Genomic DNA, 17,698 nt, shown 5'->3' with positions numbered 1-17,698 from the left:
TCAGTCCTTATATCTTAATCTGTAAATATCCTCTTCATTATCTCGACGTCACGAGAATACGTTATGCAAACAGATCCACTATCAGGGCTGAGTGCAACCACAGCCTTGATACTTGCTGCGAAACAATGGGAAACGAGTAGAGACGATTATATCATAGATACTCCATAATAATTTGTTTCAATTTTTCCATCACGAGAAGAGTGGATTTGACGTTGAATAATTGTTTTTATTTATTTATTTATGATGTTGATTTAGATGCCCCATTTCTATGCCAACTACGTCATGGCCTGACCAAACTTTATTATTTGAGTGCACATAGGTAACTTATGCGCTTGCTCACTCGCTAGCATGCGACCTCATGCCTAAACCAAACCAGACCAGACCAAACCGACCATCTTCAAGCTTAACCCAACTCAATCAATTCATGCAAATACTATAACTCGCGTACATCAATCAATTTAGCGGGCCCCCCCTACGTCGGACATCGGACATCACATTCATACCCTATCATGTCCTCTAAATGGACCTTCAAGGCCCAACCTGGCATCTTTGTTGAACTCGCTGACATTGCCCATGAATATCCTGGAGAAAAAGTCACAACGCAACCAAATCTGGGCCTCATTCCAGATCAGAAATACCCTTCTGATGATCCAGATGCACCCGATCAAAGGGACTGGGCTCGTCTCGCGGCATATGTGAGATGGCTCAATGAGAATAGCTCCGACAATGTCTCATACAAAGTCTTGTACCTCACGCGACATGGCCTTGGGGTACACAATAAGATGCACGCCCAAGTAGGCTCCGAAGCGTGGAATGTATGTATTATCGTTTGAGCCATATCAATATTGCTTCATTTACTAACATGAGAAGACAAGAGTGTCATTCCAAAATGGGGACGGCGAAGAAACCTGGTTTGACGCGTTTCTCACCAAAGTCGGTGAAAAGCAAGCTCATGATCTCAACTCCTTCTGGACCGATCTCATCGAAAAGCAAGGCGCACCACAGCCCAAAATCTTCTACACAAGCCCTCTAGCGAGATGTCTTCAGACAACGGACATCGTCTTCTCACCACTTATGACCTCACAATCACCGCCCCAACAACCCATCGTCAAAGAACTCCTCAGAGAGCGCATCACTCGCCACACCTGCGACTACAGGAGGGATCGCACATGGATAGCCCAAAACTATCCCAGCTACAAGATCGAAGATGGGTTCGAGGAGGAGGACCAGTTCACCAACAGAGTTGAGCCTGAGACTGACGAGGAGCATGTTGTGAGGAAACAGAGGGCTTTGGAGGATATCTTTAATGAGACGGCCAAAGACGACGACTTTGTATCGTTGACAGTCCACTCGTACGCGATCCGGGCGATTCAGGCCGCCGTGGGAAGTGGTGTTTGTCGGACACGTGAAGGGACAAGCATCGCGATATTTGTCAGGGGCGAGAAGGACGGAGAGGCAGATGGCCCAGAGCTGCACATGAATGATTATGGGTCTGCAGATCCTGCGGGCGTGAGCTCGTTGAGAAGATTCTCCATGTGATGGACGTTAAGAATAGATGGGTTAGGCACATGATATACCGTTGTATCAAAAACATAATGTAACGATGTTGAGTACTAAGTTATCTACCTACTAGATCGGCGATACGGAGTGCTTTTTCTACTTTCAAGATCATCACCTCTAAAGTCTAGATACCTTACCCGAGGTACCTTTATTACTAAAACTACCTACCTTAGAGCGGGTGCTGTCTTGAATGACTTTCTACGTTCCTTCTATTGCCATATTTCAAAGGTCGGATAACTCAGAGCAATCTACCTACCTACTACCTACCTAATTTGGTAAGATCTCAAGCCTTTCACCGATGGAAAGAGATACCACTTATCATAGATCTACCTAGGCAGGTACCTACCCAGGGTGCTTCTTTTGGTAGGCGTTACCTGCACCCTAAGGCTTTCCTCTAATGGCAGCAAAACCCATCAGCACCATTATGCTCCTCACATCTTCCATCTTCCATCTCCATCTCCCATCTCCATCTTCAGCCTTACACAGAAATCAGTCAAAATGCCGTTAAATAATTATGGAGTTTGGAAGGGCAAGCTCAAAAGCATGAGTATAGACCCGGAAGAGGAATTCTCATATCACATGAACGTCCACTTTCTCGATCTCAATCTCGATACCAATGGCCAGCCCCAAGAATACCGCGCTTGTATCAATTACCGTACATTCGCTTAGGAAAGTGCCCGGCTTGTATATTGGATTGAGCAAAACCTACGTATTGTTGCGAGAGACACCATTGAAAATTTGCCATATGGCTGGACCGACATGACATCGGCCGTGAGACAGCACATGGCACAACCCGTTACGGCGCCCATGGCATCGTTTCATCGCCCAGCCAGGCTTCATTATCTTCGAGGATTCATCAAAAATATCTCGAGTGGAGTGGAATGTTGTCCATCAGACAATATCTCCGACCTTCTTCAGCTCTTCTTTGAAAACGCGATTGTGAAAGGGGCTACGGCCTACATATTCGGGGAGCTCCGTCGGGACCTCAAAAAGATAAACCAGATTCACATGAATCAAGGCAGTGTCGGGCGGTTTGAACATGAAAACGCTGCCGGTCAAGACGGGGGAGTTCTACTCCAATTCCCAGATCATCATTGGGAGGCCTTATTCATCGCCTTCCAGGAACAGGGCTCTCGAACCAACGAAGACGGTCAGTCCATCGGTCCAAACCTCGGTAGCATAGTCGAATATTGCAAAGAAAATCCAGTTGTAAGCGGGACTGATGCCGGATGCCCGCCTGTCGGTATCACCGCCCTGCTCTATCCAGATTATAAGAACCCGAACTTGTATCCCAACGCCGTACCAGTGTGTTATCTCACCATTTCAAATATAGCAAAGCAAGATGTGGTGGATCTCGAAGGTTGGGAAATATCCTCTAGCGAGTCGGAGGAAGTCCACACCATCGAGAATGTACAGCTTTTGCCAGGTGGGGGCCGGTTCAGCTTTGCAGTTCCACCTAAATGGTTTCCAGGCAGCTTGGGCGCCATATTTCTGCGAAACCGAGAGAAGGAGACAGTTGACCAGGTGCATTATTACCGAGAGTGGAAGCGAAGGTCTGGAAGACTTCTCTACTTTGGGCGGAATCGTGAAGGGACTTTTTCATAAGCGAGGTCAGGGCGCAAAGAAAAGATGATAGATGCATGTCTTTATGAGAAAATGAGGCTTCAACGAATCATTATTCGCAGAAATACTTAGCACAAGAGCTCGTTCGACAAAAATTCTGAAGTCAAAGAATTAAAAATTAAAAGGGCCACGGGAATGGCATTGGCTGCTATGATGAAGTCCTGTTTCCCTTGCACTGTCTCATGAACCCAAAACGACCGTTTTCGACTCACTATTTATACGTAACAACATATTATTGTCGAGTGGCCATTGTTATATAGAAGATGTGCTGTCGAGCCATGCTTACCACCACTTGAATGTACCACTGGCCCATGTCTTCCATGGACCGCGCCTGGAAGGAATCTTGTTTTCAGGGACAGAGATCTCGTAACCATCATCGACATCCTTGGAGACACTCTTGGAGGTCCACGAGTTGTCATCGGTCTGGAGCCACTTGTTGAATCGGCCCTTGTCCTTGTGGCGGTAGGACTCGACGGGTTGAGGGAGGACCTTTGTGCACTCGGTGAGGCTGTTGATATTGTTGACGCCCAAGAGACTGAGACGGACATAGGCGCGGGCATAGTCCTGGGAAAAGTCAGTGCTTGCTTCACGAAATATTTTTGAACAATACTCACCACGTTCCAGGCGGCTTGGCCAGTGCTGCCGCTGGCAAAGGCCTCAAAGGCAGGTTGGGTAAGGGGGTGGTTGGCGAGTGCCACATCACTGGGGAACTTGTAGACACGCTTGGGGGCGTTCTGGTCAATGGTTTGCTGGTAGAAGAGAATATCCCAGACACCGGGAGTGCTGTCCTGAGGATCACCATCACGATCAATGTTGGTGTGATGCTGCTGAGAGGTTGTGTGCGCGCCGATAAGAGCAACAAGGTCATCGGGGCCAATTGTCTTGTCCTTGAAGAGGTTGATCAGAGTGAGAGCATCAGAGTGAACGCTGGGTAGAAGACCGCCGAGGTTGGCCTTGGTGCTATCCTTGCGTCCAACGAAAGAGCGGACACGGGGACCGAGAGGGCAGGTAACGGCAGCAATGTTGGAGCCCATTTGGATCAGATCAGCCATGGTGACCTGGGCGAAACCATACTGTGTGTGGTACTTGTCGTAGATGGTCTGGTAGTACTCGCCGATCTGCTGAAGACCCATGTTCTCGCCACGGGTGAGCTCGTTGGAGAGAATGATGGAGCCATCGGCACCACCGCCTTGGGAAGCGGTCTTGAGAGACCAGGTACCGGCATCGTGGAAGCCAATGCGCACAGCGTATCGAGCCCATCGTGTACAACGACCAGCCTCGCCCCTGAATTTGTCCTCGAGTTCGTTGGAGATGTACTGCCAGACACAACAGGTATCACGCTTGCAACGTTGAGAGTTCATGGAAGGGCAGCCAAAGTAGCGCTCGCGGCTGGTGGGGTTGCCATTGCCTTGAAGGATCTTCTTGATGTCACTGCCGACCGAAGTGAGGGACTTGTCGCTGAGGGTGGCAAGGTCGCCGATGAGGGAGTGGGCATCGAAGCTGTCTCCGGACCAGCCACTGCCACTGCCACTGTTGCTGCCGCTGCCACTACCTCCACTGCTCTGGCCGGGCCATGAGCTAGATCCTCCTCCATTTCCACTGCTCTGTCCAGGCCAGGAGCTTGAACCGCCACTGTTGGTCTGGCCAGGCCAAGAACTGGAACCACCTCCATTGCCATTGCTTTGGCCAGGCCAGGAGCTTGAACCGCCGCCGTTGCCTTGTCCTGGCCACTTGTTTCCACCCCATCCACTGCCCCAGCTACGAGCAGCAATTCGTTCGATCTCCTTGATGGTCTCACCCATGCCAGGGTGAGCAGCAGCCTCTGGGATAGGCGCAGCAGCCAGAGCAGCTGCAATGAGAACGGTAAACTTCATAGTTGCGATGAAAGATAGTTCGATGGTAGTGAGAAATATTAATGAGTGATTCAAGTTTGGATAAAAGAGTGAATGGTGCTTCTAGCGAGTGTATGAGAAGCAGATTAAGAACGAGCGTGTAATGAAAAGAATGACAGGAGAAATGAACGTAGAGTGATGGTAGCTCACCTCTTACAGAACTCAGCAGACAGGAGGGGAGCATCATGTATATATATATATATATATATATATGCCAGAGGCCTCTACAGTCTCCATTGCCTCTATCAAGTCGCTTTGACCAGACGCCGAGAACTCTCGGCACGATAATTCCAGGCCCCTGGTCTCCCCATAGAGCTTTCTTTCTAGCCCTGAGACTATGAAGGGCTCGATCGAGAAACAAAAACCAACAAAGGACGCTTAAATAAACCCTGCAGTTCATCAACGGGACGGCATGTGTCTAGAACTCCTCAATATGGGGTCCCCTGTAGATATGACCGTCAGTGCGTAGTAATTGCTCACACACCACTCGACGTTGTAATCTCTTCCCGGTGAGAAGCTGACTTGTCTCTTTTCTCTGCATCTAATTAGAGAAAATATCTTTGCAGCTTCAGTAGTGTCGATGCTACGGTCGTATGCGGATCCTCGGGTGCGTGGAGAGCGTTGAGGCGTTGACGCATGACGCCTCGTCCCATTAAACAACGGTCTAAAAGTTTCACGTCGGCTGAACCACTTGGTTTTCTTGCGAGACTATCGGAAACCGGATGGGCCAAATCTCTTGGTAGCGGGTTTAGGACGGATGAGCCCGAGATTGCATGTCACCAGATGGGCTTGGTAGTGTAATGCCACGCTCATCTGTCAAATGTAGGGAACGTTGACCATTGTGACGAGAGTTTTACATCGAGGTCTCGAGTTATTGTTCTCTCTCTCTCACCGTTGAATCCAACGTTCAACCTTTGGCTCGTGAATGTACGATTCGTCGCCTGCAGTAGTTCCAGGGGTACATGCAGCTGCGTGTAAGATGATACGTCCGTGTGTATCCACATACAGGTCGATCACCAACAAACAAACATGCTCTGCCTCCTTTTGGTGGTTACCCGAGCGAGCACAGCACGCACAGCACAACCACAAGATCAGGCTGGAGAAGCTTTCAGCGGAGAATCACATTGTTCCCATTGGACGTCCAAGGTTAACCGAGGCGAACATTGCCCGCTAGGCAAAGGCAAGCGCCTGGCGCCAAGTCTCGAATTGCGGTGGATCGAAGGGACATGATGGAAATTATCCTTTTTCAGGTGGATACGAACAAATCCGAAGAAGCGGCCGAGAATGAATCTGCTGGGATCGAACGGGAGAACTTCTCTATCTCTTGGCAATTTCGAGATATTCGAGAGTCTCGGTTGTTTTAAAGCAATAGTTTTAGATCACTGTTGAAAAGTTGACTTGTTGAGGGAGGACGGTAGGAGAACGATGAATTGTTAGGTCAGCGACCATCACATGACTCAACAGCACTTGGCTTGCATCTTATTATGCTTAATTGACAAGACTATTTACTCTATTAATTAACAGTAAGACAAAGGCTATTCTTGATCTAAACAATACCATCATTAAACCATTACGCTTCACTAAATTCAGGCTTCACTCACCACTACCTACCAACAAGACGCAGTAAAAAGGAGACGTCCAATCAGGATGCTCTGAAAAGTAATGGCAATTCGGAAATTTACCCCTGGCGCTAAAACGCAGTTGTGGCATCCAAACCAAACGAGCTCTTCCGTTGTTGGAATAGTTCGTCCACCGTAGGTAAACGGTGAGTTGAGGCATGGAGAGCTGAAGAATTCAACCTTGCGGCGGAATCTGAAACAAATAGATCCATGCTACTTCTCCAGATGCAACTCTTGTACTCCGTACCAGACCGATCATATGTCACTTGCCTTATCCGGGCCTTTTGTCCATAACCTGTTGGTTAAATATAGATCCCATATCTGATGCTGGATGGAAGGTATATCATCGCCAACGTTACATGTAAGGTACCTTGGTTGGCGGCCGATACTTAACGTGCTGATCAAGGTTAATCTTGTCGGTCAAGAAGGAATACTTGGGGAGCAAGAAAACACCAGACCATAAATAGGGTATCAAAGTAAACACAGCAAAGGATGTCCTAAATTTATATAAATTTAAGGTACCTAAGTCTTTTTATCACTTAGGATGAAGGTCCTGGGTTCTTTTTCCTCTCCTAGCGAATGTACGTCTCTAAGTTGAGATCGAACAGCCTACCTACCTACATCGAGGTTTGTTGCGACAACGCTTCACGTCCGGGCACTGGAACCCCTCTCTGATGCCAACTAGGGGCAAAGATACAATCTTGATTTTGATATCTTCTTAGACGTCAGCCTTATTTGAAGCATTCTATCAGCAGCTATGATTTGACACTTCGTCTTGAGAATCCTAGTGTGGATGCTGGGTGCAGGGTAGACAGTCCCAACTTACCCTGTAGCAAACGACTTCAGCGAGCTCATAAAGGAACCGGCTTAGAGCATTATTGACACTTGCGTCTGGCAGCGCATAGAAACGTATACACAGTAACGATCAGGCTTCTGTAGGCCCATCGCTTCTGTCTAGAAACACGCTAGTCTTCGCCGTCACGGGATAGCTTCCGGTATGTCTTGACGAGAGTTCTACAATTTGACAAAGACCACAGATACTATAACTTCACATATCAAAGAACAATCTTTCAAAATCAAGACAAATAGCATTGTTGAGAATATAGTCGAGCAGCTCGACCTACTCAGGATATACATTAAACGCCAATGATCCTGGACGCCTGCCATCCCTACCTAATCCAGTTTTCCAGCGCCCTCGACCCCCTTATGCACATCCCACATTATCCTAGGGCCAGCAAGTACTCACTTGGAAGGCCCTCACTCTGTAGGCGGGGAGCCTGTGTACGATATCCCGCCCAAGCTAGAAGAAGAAAAGAAAAGAAAAGAGGAAGAAAGAATACAAAAAATCCTGGCGTCGGGCCCGGCGAGATGTAACTTAGTCAGGAGTGACTATCGAGAAAAGTCAAAATTGGAAAAGAAAAAAGAAGAGCTCGTTGGCAAAAGATGTCCAAAGGAGGTGGAACTGTGACAAGACAACTGTCTGGCGTCATCGTAGAGGCATTCAGTCGTGCATCAACGTTGCGACTAGACAGGCCGTGGTCCTGCGGCGTTCTGTTGTTCGCTTGCTCACTCAAGATCGTCGCGAGATGCCTGCATCGTCATGAAAAAAGCTTGCGTGAATCCATCATCGTTCAGAATGGTACGATCGTTTGACATCATTCATGGGTAAACGTTGAGTGAAGGTTAATCAGGGGAGTGCTCAGTAGGCATCCTCATCTGTCCATTCACTGCCTGAAATGATGCGGTTACCGTCTTGGTCAATCATCACTGGCCCATTATATGATGCCGTAGGAGGTATGCCGCGTATGCGCTTGGATTGACTGCTCGTGGGTCGACCTGGCTCGGGTGAGAACCGTTTATTGCGAGTCGCCCTTAACTTGGCGTAGTAGGCATCTGAAACGTCAAGCTCAGGCTCGCTGTTATCGTCATATGTCTCCCAGTTTTCAGATCCAGAGATGTTGGTTGATGCCATTGAGTTGCCAGAGATCTGTCTCGGCGGAGCCATCGGACGATAGCCTTGTGAGCGGATGGTGGAATATGGGTCATGGAAGCTCTCTTCGCTATAGTATTGAGAGTTATTGCTTGGGTGGCTGCTGAACTGAGAATTGTTGCTGGGATGGCTGCTATACTGAGAATTGTTGGAGTTGGATCTCGCTGTTCTAGGGCGATCATCATACACGTCCTCAGGCTCAACATGGCGAACAATGCTGGAATTGAGGCCCATGGACTTGTATGGATTCATAGGAGCTTCGAGATCACCCCGAGCCATCAGGTCACGCATCTTGGGAGGAGGTGCCCGCATCAAAGGAGGACCAGGCCGGAAGGTATCAGCTCGCGACTCAGCACGAGGCCGTTCGGGAGAGTTGTTTCCGTGCTTCATGTTTGACAGCGGAACTCGAGCAGGAATTCGCGATGGACTCCTTGCAGGGCTTCCAGGTATACTAGAAATGGAACCCGTAGCTTGGTGTCCAGGCCGCTTGGGAGGCATGCCAGCGGTTGGGGTTTTGGTCATAGATCGAGGAGGAGCAGACTTAGTTGCAGCTCGGTTTGGTACAGACTTGGGTGGTTTGATGGTCGAGGGAGGCGGACCAGCGGGTGTCTTAGAACGGGGCGGTAGTGCACCCTTCTTTGGCCCGTCAGAAGCCTCAATCTCGTCCAAGTAACTCTCACCATACACGAGGAAAGGTCGCCCATATTCGTCTTCCCATTTAGAAAGTATCTTGCGTAAATCGGCAGTGATCTTGGGGAGTTCTTTGGCGATACGCTTTCGCATCTTTTCCTCGCGGAGCAGTTTGCCAGGATCTCGCTTCTCGCCCTTCTGACCACGTGCCATGAGTCGCGATGCGTCCTGACTGGAGGCAGCGAGATCATCACGCTCCTGGATCAAACTCTTGTGTCTATCGATGAGTGCCAATGTGGGCGCCCGCTGTTCCTTGAGAGCTTCCAGGCGGGCAATTTCACGCTCATGGGCCTCCAGGAGAGCGTCACTGTAGACATCGGAAAAGGCAGGGGTGAACTCAAGCATCTCATCCTCGCAAAAGTATAGCGCATCCCAGAGTTCTTGAAGCTTGATGCGGGAATCTTCGACGAAAAGGTGGAGGTTTTGACGCTTGAGCTCGTTCAATCGTGCGAGCTCGTCTTCAAACTCATTGATCTGTCGGACACCGCAGCCACGGTTCGCGTTAAGGAATGGCTTGGTCTCGCTCTCGTCGACACCAAGCTTGATCCATAGAGCTTCGACGGAAGATCTGAGCTCCTTGAGCTTCTTCTCGCGGTTCTTCTTCTCATCTGAGAGTCTGTCGCGCTTGGAGCGGAGTCGGCTGATGTCTTCCTCATGCAGACCAAGTTGCTCAGGAGCATCGCGATAGTACTTGACAATAGCACCATCTTGTTGCGCTTGGGGAATGCCAAGCTCAGCCCACAGGCCAATGGTCTGCTCGGCAAGGGCTTGAACAGTAGCGATGCGACGAGAATACTCCTCATATACTCGTGTGAACTCATTGTCAAGCTTGTCGACGTAGGTGGAAGAAAGGTCAAAGTTGGGAGGGATGGACTGGTTAGGCCCTGTGGGCGGTAAGGGGATTTGAACAAAGGTGGGCTCAAGGTGAGAGGAATAGGATTCAAGGGCCATGACGAGTTCTAAGAGATATTAGTGAGTGAAAGACAAACGTTGTAGCTGCGAACGCACTCTTGACTTGATCGAAGCGCTCCTTGTGGAGGCGACTGATTTGTATATGTTTCTCCTTCAGTTGTTGGAGACATTGTGTCAGAGGATATGTGATGGTCAAGTCGTCGTCGTCTTCGTAGTCGCGGCGACGTTTTGAATCGTCCAACGATGCCTCCATTTGGTGAATCATGGTGATGATCTTCTTTGCCTCGTCGACCATCTCCTTCTTTTCCGAATTGACCAGTCGCACTTGGCTATTGAGTGCTTCAGACAATGCTGAGAACAACTGCTCAAGTTAGTGAGCTGCGATATGCTTTGCGACCAAGTAAACATACCTCAGATTCCCGAGCTTCGCGGTCATGATCAGGGACACCGATCTCATCGAAGAGACCGTGCAGCTGGGCAATGCTATTGTTAACCTGCTGCGCAAGGTAACTTGTGTCCACCATTTTGCTTGGTATCGCGACTTTCGCCGTTCAGGGGATAACGTGATCGGTAACGATGCTATATACAAGCAATGGGGTGAACAAAGGCGCTTGCGAATAAACGTATGTAAAATGTATTTAAAAATGCGTGCAGCGTGATTCGCAGTCTCGGTTTTATTGGGTTGTGTGCAATGCAATCGTGTGTGTCCAGTTGGTGTTTACTTTCTCTCACATGTGGTCATCGAGCAGTGAAGTTCGTCGAGGCGGGAATAGCATCCTATGCGCAAAGCGAAGTTGGGGGAGGTAGGTTTGCGAAAATTGAGTACAAATGCCATGCACCGCAAAAGCGGATTCGTGATGGTCGGTTTTACGAGTTGGAGAAAAAAAAAAGAGAGACTTTGAAAGCGGCTGAGACAAGAGAGCGTCCAAGGTCAAGACGGAGGATCTAGCGACATAACATGAAAGTATTCACGGCGGCATCTGGCGCAATATGGTAAACGATAGGAAGCGGCGAGTTGCTACAGCAACCTCCCTTCCGGTACAGGGAATGTGTAATTGGCGGGCTATTTCGGGGCGCCCCAGTGTTTCAAGCAAGCTTACCCCGCTGAAGCTCGCTTTTGGCAGGGATGTTCCAGGGCTGTGAGGCCACTGAAAGCTTTGTAGAAGCGCGGGCTGATCACCTGTTGCTGCTGAGCTCCAGTTGTCAGTGCCCGTGATTGGCCTGGAGTGGGAATCCCATCTAGCACCCTTGGCCCCTCTGATTTCCAGGGACGGACGGGCAGCTTTTGGCCCGTCCGCGATGCGAGAACCAGGAAAAAAGATGGCATTTAATTGAGGACGGTTTCCACCGGAGAGATCGAATGATCAAAGTGTTACGTGCAAGCAAATGTACCTATTCTCGCTTAGACATCTGAACCAGCGGTCTAGCCTATCTAACTAACTAAGCCTTGAGGAGTAATAAAGCTTCCGTCCTTGTACCCAGGTAATGTTGGTTCCTTGTTTTTACCCCATGGGTCCAATATCACCCAAACATAAGGTCTTAACCAGACAAGCATGAACCCGCAGTGGTCCGTATATCATCCTTACGCAAGTGTGTTCGGCGTCTTACTCCAACTCCTTGCATACAGTAGTTCAGTTGAGTTGACATGCATGTGCAGAAGCGATATCTAGTTCACAGGATAAGCGAATCAAGACTCCGCAAGCAGCAGAAAAACAAGACGAAACGGCCGTGGATGTTGGTATCACAAGAAAAGTAACAAAAGCTGAGCCGCAAGCAGAATTTTTTTCATGCCGTAACGGGGTAAGAAAAACAAAAAAGTTAATGTTCACATACAGCAGCTACCCGGGTTACCTGTTGTTACCATCCATTTCTTCCATGGGTTGGTCTTGTAAAAATCATGGTTTTCGTAAACAATCGTTTCAAAACTCAGCCTACGATTGGCGAAGAGCACCTGCAGCTGCAGCTATAGTCGATGTTTGTTACAGCCCGGCTTATGTACCTCGAATCCTTTCCGACGTTATATTTCTCACCACTGAACATCCTAAACTACCACTCACTCCGCATGTAAACAAAGAAGCATAACAGCGGGTTCCCTGGCATTGCCATAGCTACCCATCGTCTGCAGCACATCTCAGACATCCCCGAGGCCCCACGAACCTTACCGTAATCGATCTCCGAGGTTTAATTGATTAGGTTGTTTACCTATCATTTATCGTAAGGCCCAAGCTCCCCATGACATCTGCCATTGCTTCTTCCCCTCCAGTCCCAGCTCTTGACGTATTACCTGGTGCGTGCTCTAAGCCAACGCTCGAGACTGTCTCTTGTAATCAAACCGTCCGTATCATTGAGTCGCCTATTCCTCCCTTCATAAAAACTCTTCCCATTACCCACGGTACAGCAGCTGTTCGCTAAGTTAGTTTTCGCACCATTTGGTGAAACAGGCTAGTCTGTCAGTTGCTAAAGTGCTTCTGCGTCATTCTCACGAGTCCACATCTTGAGCGGAGTGCGTCCAGATCGTGGTCGATCGATCTAATCCTTGTATTTCACTGTCGCTCGCTCCGAATTTGTACCGTAAACGGGAAGTTCAGCTCGCCCAGGGCAAAGACGCGATGCCTTCACTGGATCCTGTCCACATTTCTTTGTCGATATTTAGCAAGACTTCAGAACAACCTTGATATCTACCGGGTATCGAAAATCTATTAAAGCATCCATCCTGTGTGCCCAATGCTCCAATGCTCCGATGCCAAGTTTCCCCCATATTGACAATGAACAGGCAGCACAAACACCAACAAGAAACCCCCATATACATTGTAGAAAAGTTAAACAGACATATCCTAGGGGAGGAAAGAAAACTCAGGACCTTGATCCTAAATGACAAAAAGACTTAGGTAACCAACCTGGCATAGGTTTAGCCTAAGTTTAGGACACCTTTTGATGAGTTTATTTTAACACCCTATATTAAGGTCGCATGTTTTCTTGCTCCCCGAGGATATCCAAAGAGTTCCAATCAGGTGCTGGAGATCCCATAGACCTCAATGCAGCAAATAGCATAGAGTGGTGGCCATCGGTGGCCCGAAAGTGCTCTTTAGAGTCATCGGCTCTTTTCAGGACGCCCTGCGCATTTGAAATTCCTGGAATGGACGCTGAAGCCAAAGACAATACGTGACGTTCCGTTGCCATATTGTCGAGCTCATTTGGTTGTCGCTGCATTGCGTGATACTCATTACATCTGGTGTCATTGTAATCATTGGGCGATGTTCCGAGACCGATGGTCCGGAGTCTCTCGTGTCACCATTTTCCTTCCATCGTAAATCGATAAAAATGACATCCGGGTCATTCAAATGACCGTCGGAATCTGGTTCGCTTGGTGCAATCATAGCGTCCTTGGTATATGGGCTCCGTGATCACATGGTACTCCAGGATGGCATGCCGTTGTCTTCTATACCAGCCTTCAAGCCATTGTCGTTCATCTCCATGATTCCATACATATCCCACGATAGGTAGTTCTGCAAATCGCTGAGATCTACTGCCTGGTGGTCCATGTGTGAAGTCGTAGCTCCTGGGGGTGTCCGTTGAGATACTGGCTGCTCGTGCTGTAGTTTGGATCGTGCGGGCGTTACTTCGGGCTGACTGCTTGCCCCAGAGACGGATCCAGCTCCTCTTTTGCTTGCACTTGAGCTGCCGCTTTCCACCTTGTTCCAAGCATCGCGGTCTATCGGCTTCATATCACTGCTTTGGCCTTGCGCAAGACGAGCCAGGCCAAGAGCTCCCATGGCCTCGTCAGGACTGCTTGTGACGGGGCTCCCAGTCAAAATCGGCGACCTAGAAAATGCTTGTTAATATCGAACTACATTGAGGGATTTGTATTACGCACCTTTCCTCGTCACCATGTAGAGGACGGTCGCTCATATGTTCATCCTGGGCAAAAGTCTTGCGAATCTTGGCTAGCCATCTCTCAGTCGTCGTTGCCTAGTACCGTAGTTAGCAAAATCCACGACATATATCACACTTATCATTTCACATACTAGAGAATCCGCGAGTGGAAACAGAGCCGCCATTGTCCGTAAGATCTTGCTATTGCTTTCGACGGCATTGATTGCATCCACAACAATCGTTTCTGCATCAGGTCTACTCAAATCAAGCAGCCTTGCAATGTAGTACAGCATCACGCGGCTACTATCATAAGCAAAGCAGGGAAGGAGACTGTCGGCAAGATATCGTGCACCATGTTGTACCGCCTCAGCCAAGATAGTAGAAATCTGCTTCGCGTGGTAAAAGCAATCGGCTTGCAAAGATTGCAGGAACTCTTGCTGATTAGGTGGGAAGTAGAAAGGCTTGATCAACTTGAAAAGGTCAGGCATAGATATTCTGTAAAGATCTAGGAGATTGTGGTGATATGTGCAATGGAGTAAGACAAGTGATCCGAGCTGATCGGATTCGAGGCGTGCGTAAATGGTGTCAGTGGAGTATGAGATGAACTCGGGAAGATGTCGTCCCCATGATCGCAAATCGGCATCAAGAGCTGCAAAGTCGGACTCGGGAAGCCACGGAGGCGGGCTCGTATTCAGATGCTTTACATATCTGTACTCAGTTAGACGCTGGTGTCGTCTGAAGGGCATTCTGGTTTTCATACGAACCTGACTACCCGTTTCCATAGGGTGACAATTCGGATGTAGTAAGCCATGATGCCCATGTTGGCAGCCGGCCTTCGTGGAACAATCGCAGGAGGGAGAAATTGCAGAACATGTCCTACACCGAGCGTCTCTGTTACACAAGGGATCCGAAGTCTGAAGTTACGTTCGTTACAGGGCAACTGGATTTTGATATCGGCTTCTCGCAGTAGTGTTAATTGATCAACACCACTACCCGTCCAGGCATCTAGGATGTAGCAGGCCCACATGAGTCTACGGCGACTCTCCTTCTCAACGGCTGGTGGGGAGGACTCGTTGGCCTCTGCGCAGAGAATGTCGGGTGAGAACTCGACGTTGAGCTGTAGTGCGTGAGCCATTCGGACTGCGAGACCACTCAGCATCAGAGCTTGGGTGTATTCGCCTAGTCTAAAATGGAAGTCGTAAAGTAATATGCATGTCTGAATAAATTGTGTCAGTCATTTGCGAGCTCGAGCATTGCGTGAGAATTTACCATGAGTCTTTGGACTGAAATCTTGCCAAAGTTGGTGAGTACCAGCATTTCAGCCTTTTTTGCCCAGTTGTTGCCCGCAGCTCGGATCAAGCTCGCTTTGGCATCTTGATCCTCCAAATTGATAGACAGTGCATAGAATCTGGATAATTAGTGTCATGTTCACATAGTTCAGATTGGGGGACATACTTGGCTCCCTGTGCACAAATAATGTGCAGCAGTGCCTTTTCGTCATCGGACTCAAAGCCCTTATCTAACAGACGAGCAAATGATGGTCTATGTACAAAAGCAAAGCATCGGAGAGGATGGATGTTGGCAAAATAGTGGTCGACTACGGTACGGATGTTGTTCCCAGATGGGAGATCTGGTGATATAAGCCTAGGAGGAATAAGTCAGCTGGGAATTGACCCGGATCCTCGGGAATGAAGCATCGGTTTACCATGAATGAATAGACAACTCGGTATCATCGGAAAAGTCTATGGGTGGATTGATGCTGCTGGTATCTCTGGTGCTTGACCGATGAGACGTTGCGACATCGTTCTCCCGTGACTGGATGAGACTGTGTGACCTTAGACTCTCCCCGGCAACTGAGGAAGCATCCAGAGAAGACTCAAAATCTTCTTCAGTCGAGCCTGAAGTTGGTGCTTTGCTGAGGTTGCGTGCCCAGCGAGGAGCCGAGCCTCCGTCATATTGGCACTCGAGATTGCGGGCGCTACATCGTGAACATCTCGGGCGGTCGCCGTCGCATTTAGTCTTTGATACGCGACAACTGGTACATGATCGATAAGTCCTGATCTTCCTGAGGGACACAGGAACTGATCCACGCCGGCTGCCAGACTTTGAACCGTCATCGTCAACACACTCGAGTTGGAGACGTTCACAATTGCGACAGCCGTTGGGCCGACCGTCGCATTTGACCTGAGGTTTATCTCATGTGAGTTGAATGAATCTCTTATCAGACAGACACTGAAAATGAAAGAAAAAAATTACGGCACTTACCTTTCTCGCGCGACAGACTCGACAGCCCATGCTGCTGCTTCGGTTGGCGCTGGCGAGGCTCTCACTATCAGCAAGACTCCGTGAGGTCTTGTGTCCAAGAACCAAGTTGAGATCTTCCATGGTCGTCGCTGTAGAGTTCCCTTCTGCAGGTTGTTCCCCTGCCCTGCTCATGGCGAGCTGGCGAGCAGCCGATGGCGTGCGAGGGCCCTCTGCTATCAGAGGCTGGGCTGGGCTAGCACTAGCAGCCCGTGGAGCGGAGGTGCTTCTGCAGCGACAGCAGGTGGATTGACGCCACAGTAAATCTTCGGGGAGATTGATTTAGGCGTCCTGTTAGAGCCTAGTTTGCGGTCAAGCTTGCGCTATGTGGGTTAAGTAGCCCTTGTAACCGCTGTCAGCCATATCACGACATTGGCCTTGAGGATGGCGATGGGCCTTGGTTCGCTGAGCTGAGTGAGGGCATCCCACGTCTGTGAACGGGGACTTCGGATGTCGGAAATCCTTGGCTACTACCACGTCCCTCGTAATTAAATACGTAAAAGCGCCCGCTCAATTCTTTCGAGTTTGGACTTGCTCATGATTCCTATACTTGAACCCCCACTCTCGTCAGATCTACACCATCGCCTCTTGGTATGATGACAACCACCATCAGCTTCTTGTCTCACGGAGAATATTGAGCAGAAACTCAAACTCCGCTTTGCGCCATTGAACCGTTGCAACTTTCCCCGCAGCAACTGTGATAGTGACTTAACGCTGTGACACTTTGAGCCTCTCTAGCCTCTCACAGTTGAGCCATAGTTAGTGTGCGAGACTACTACTTGATGACGAATATCGTCAATACAGACTCACTCCAATTTGGTGCGACGACTCGTTTTTCACATGAATATTCCTGTTGCTCTTCACTGCGTCTACGACTCTGAGCCGATTACAAATTCCCAAGAAAAAGTTCGTTTCAACAGCTGAACGGCAGAAACAAATTCGAAATCTTGAATCCTACATGATGAAGTAGTGGAACATGCACGTTACCATCACGATCCTCCCAGGATCAACACCCACTTTCTGACCATGACAGTCTCTTTTGGTCTTGCTTGGATTCACTCAGGGGTGCCTCTGTGATAAATCGTATTAGAGTCTGATCCCCAACATACTTGGAAGCATAAACCCCCTCTATGTCACGACGATTTGAATTACCTTAGGTTTCTCGGATGACATGTAGTGTTAAAAATTATCGGGTATCCCATCCAGCAGCGACGATCCGATCATAAACATTGATGGCC

The 17,698-nt window shown here is 48.9% G+C and overlaps 5 protein-coding genes; 2 read left to right on the top strand and 3 right to left on the bottom strand.

The window, feature by feature from the left end:
* Positions 1 to 509: 509 nt before the first annotated feature.
* On the top strand, positions 510 to 1,539 carry FFUJ_07860 (related to PMU1-high copy suppressor of ts tps2 mutant phenotype; the record flags this gene model as incomplete). XM_023578160.1 has 2 exons in its annotated part: positions 510 to 815; positions 871 to 1,539. 2 exons carry the CDS (start codon positions 510 to 512, stop codon positions 1,537 to 1,539), a joined length of 975 nt encoding a protein of 324 aa, XP_023431373.1.
* Positions 1,540 to 2,319: 780 nt separating this feature from the next.
* On the top strand, positions 2,320 to 3,165 carry FFUJ_07859 (uncharacterized protein; the record flags this gene model as incomplete). Its single annotated transcript, XM_023578159.1, has 1 exon — positions 2,320 to 3,165. One exon carries the CDS (start codon positions 2,320 to 2,322, stop codon positions 3,163 to 3,165), a length of 846 nt encoding a protein of 281 aa, XP_023431463.1.
* A 300-nt stretch (positions 3,166 to 3,465) lies between these two features.
* On the bottom strand, positions 3,466 to 5,057 carry FFUJ_07858 (uncharacterized protein; the record flags this gene model as incomplete). XM_023578158.1 has 2 exons in its annotated part: positions 3,466 to 3,747; positions 3,798 to 5,057. 2 exons carry the CDS (start codon positions 5,055 to 5,057, stop codon positions 3,466 to 3,468), a joined length of 1,542 nt encoding a protein of 513 aa, XP_023431372.1.
* A 3,336-nt stretch (positions 5,058 to 8,393) lies between these two features.
* Positions 8,394 to 10,810, bottom strand: FFUJ_07857 (related to microtubule-associated protein; the record flags this gene model as incomplete). XM_023578157.1 has 3 exons in its annotated part: positions 8,394 to 10,333; positions 10,383 to 10,647; positions 10,697 to 10,810. The coding sequence occupies 3 exons, from the start codon at positions 10,808 to 10,810 to the stop codon at positions 8,394 to 8,396; spliced, it is 2,319 nt and encodes a 772-aa protein (XP_023431371.1).
* Positions 10,811 to 13,690: 2,880 nt separating this feature from the next.
* Positions 13,691 to 16,595, bottom strand: FFUJ_07856 (related to nitrate assimilation regulatory protein nirA; the record flags this gene model as incomplete). XM_023578156.1 has 8 exons in its annotated part: positions 13,691 to 14,108; positions 14,161 to 14,255; positions 14,312 to 14,867; positions 14,924 to 15,375; positions 15,429 to 15,567; positions 15,615 to 15,803; positions 15,865 to 16,343; positions 16,425 to 16,595. 8 exons carry the CDS (start codon positions 16,593 to 16,595, stop codon positions 13,691 to 13,693), a joined length of 2,499 nt encoding a protein of 832 aa, XP_023431370.1.
* Between the last annotated feature and the right edge of the window lie 1,103 nt (positions 16,596 to 17,698).

The sequence above is a fragment of the Fusarium fujikuroi genome, chromosome FFUJ_chr05 (genome assembly GCF_900079805.1).
Source record: "Fusarium fujikuroi IMI 58289 draft genome, chromosome FFUJ_chr05".
NCBI lineage: Eukaryota > Fungi > Ascomycota > Sordariomycetes > Hypocreales > Nectriaceae > Fusarium > Fusarium fujikuroi.
This window is presented reverse-complemented; position numbering and strand designations above follow the sequence as displayed.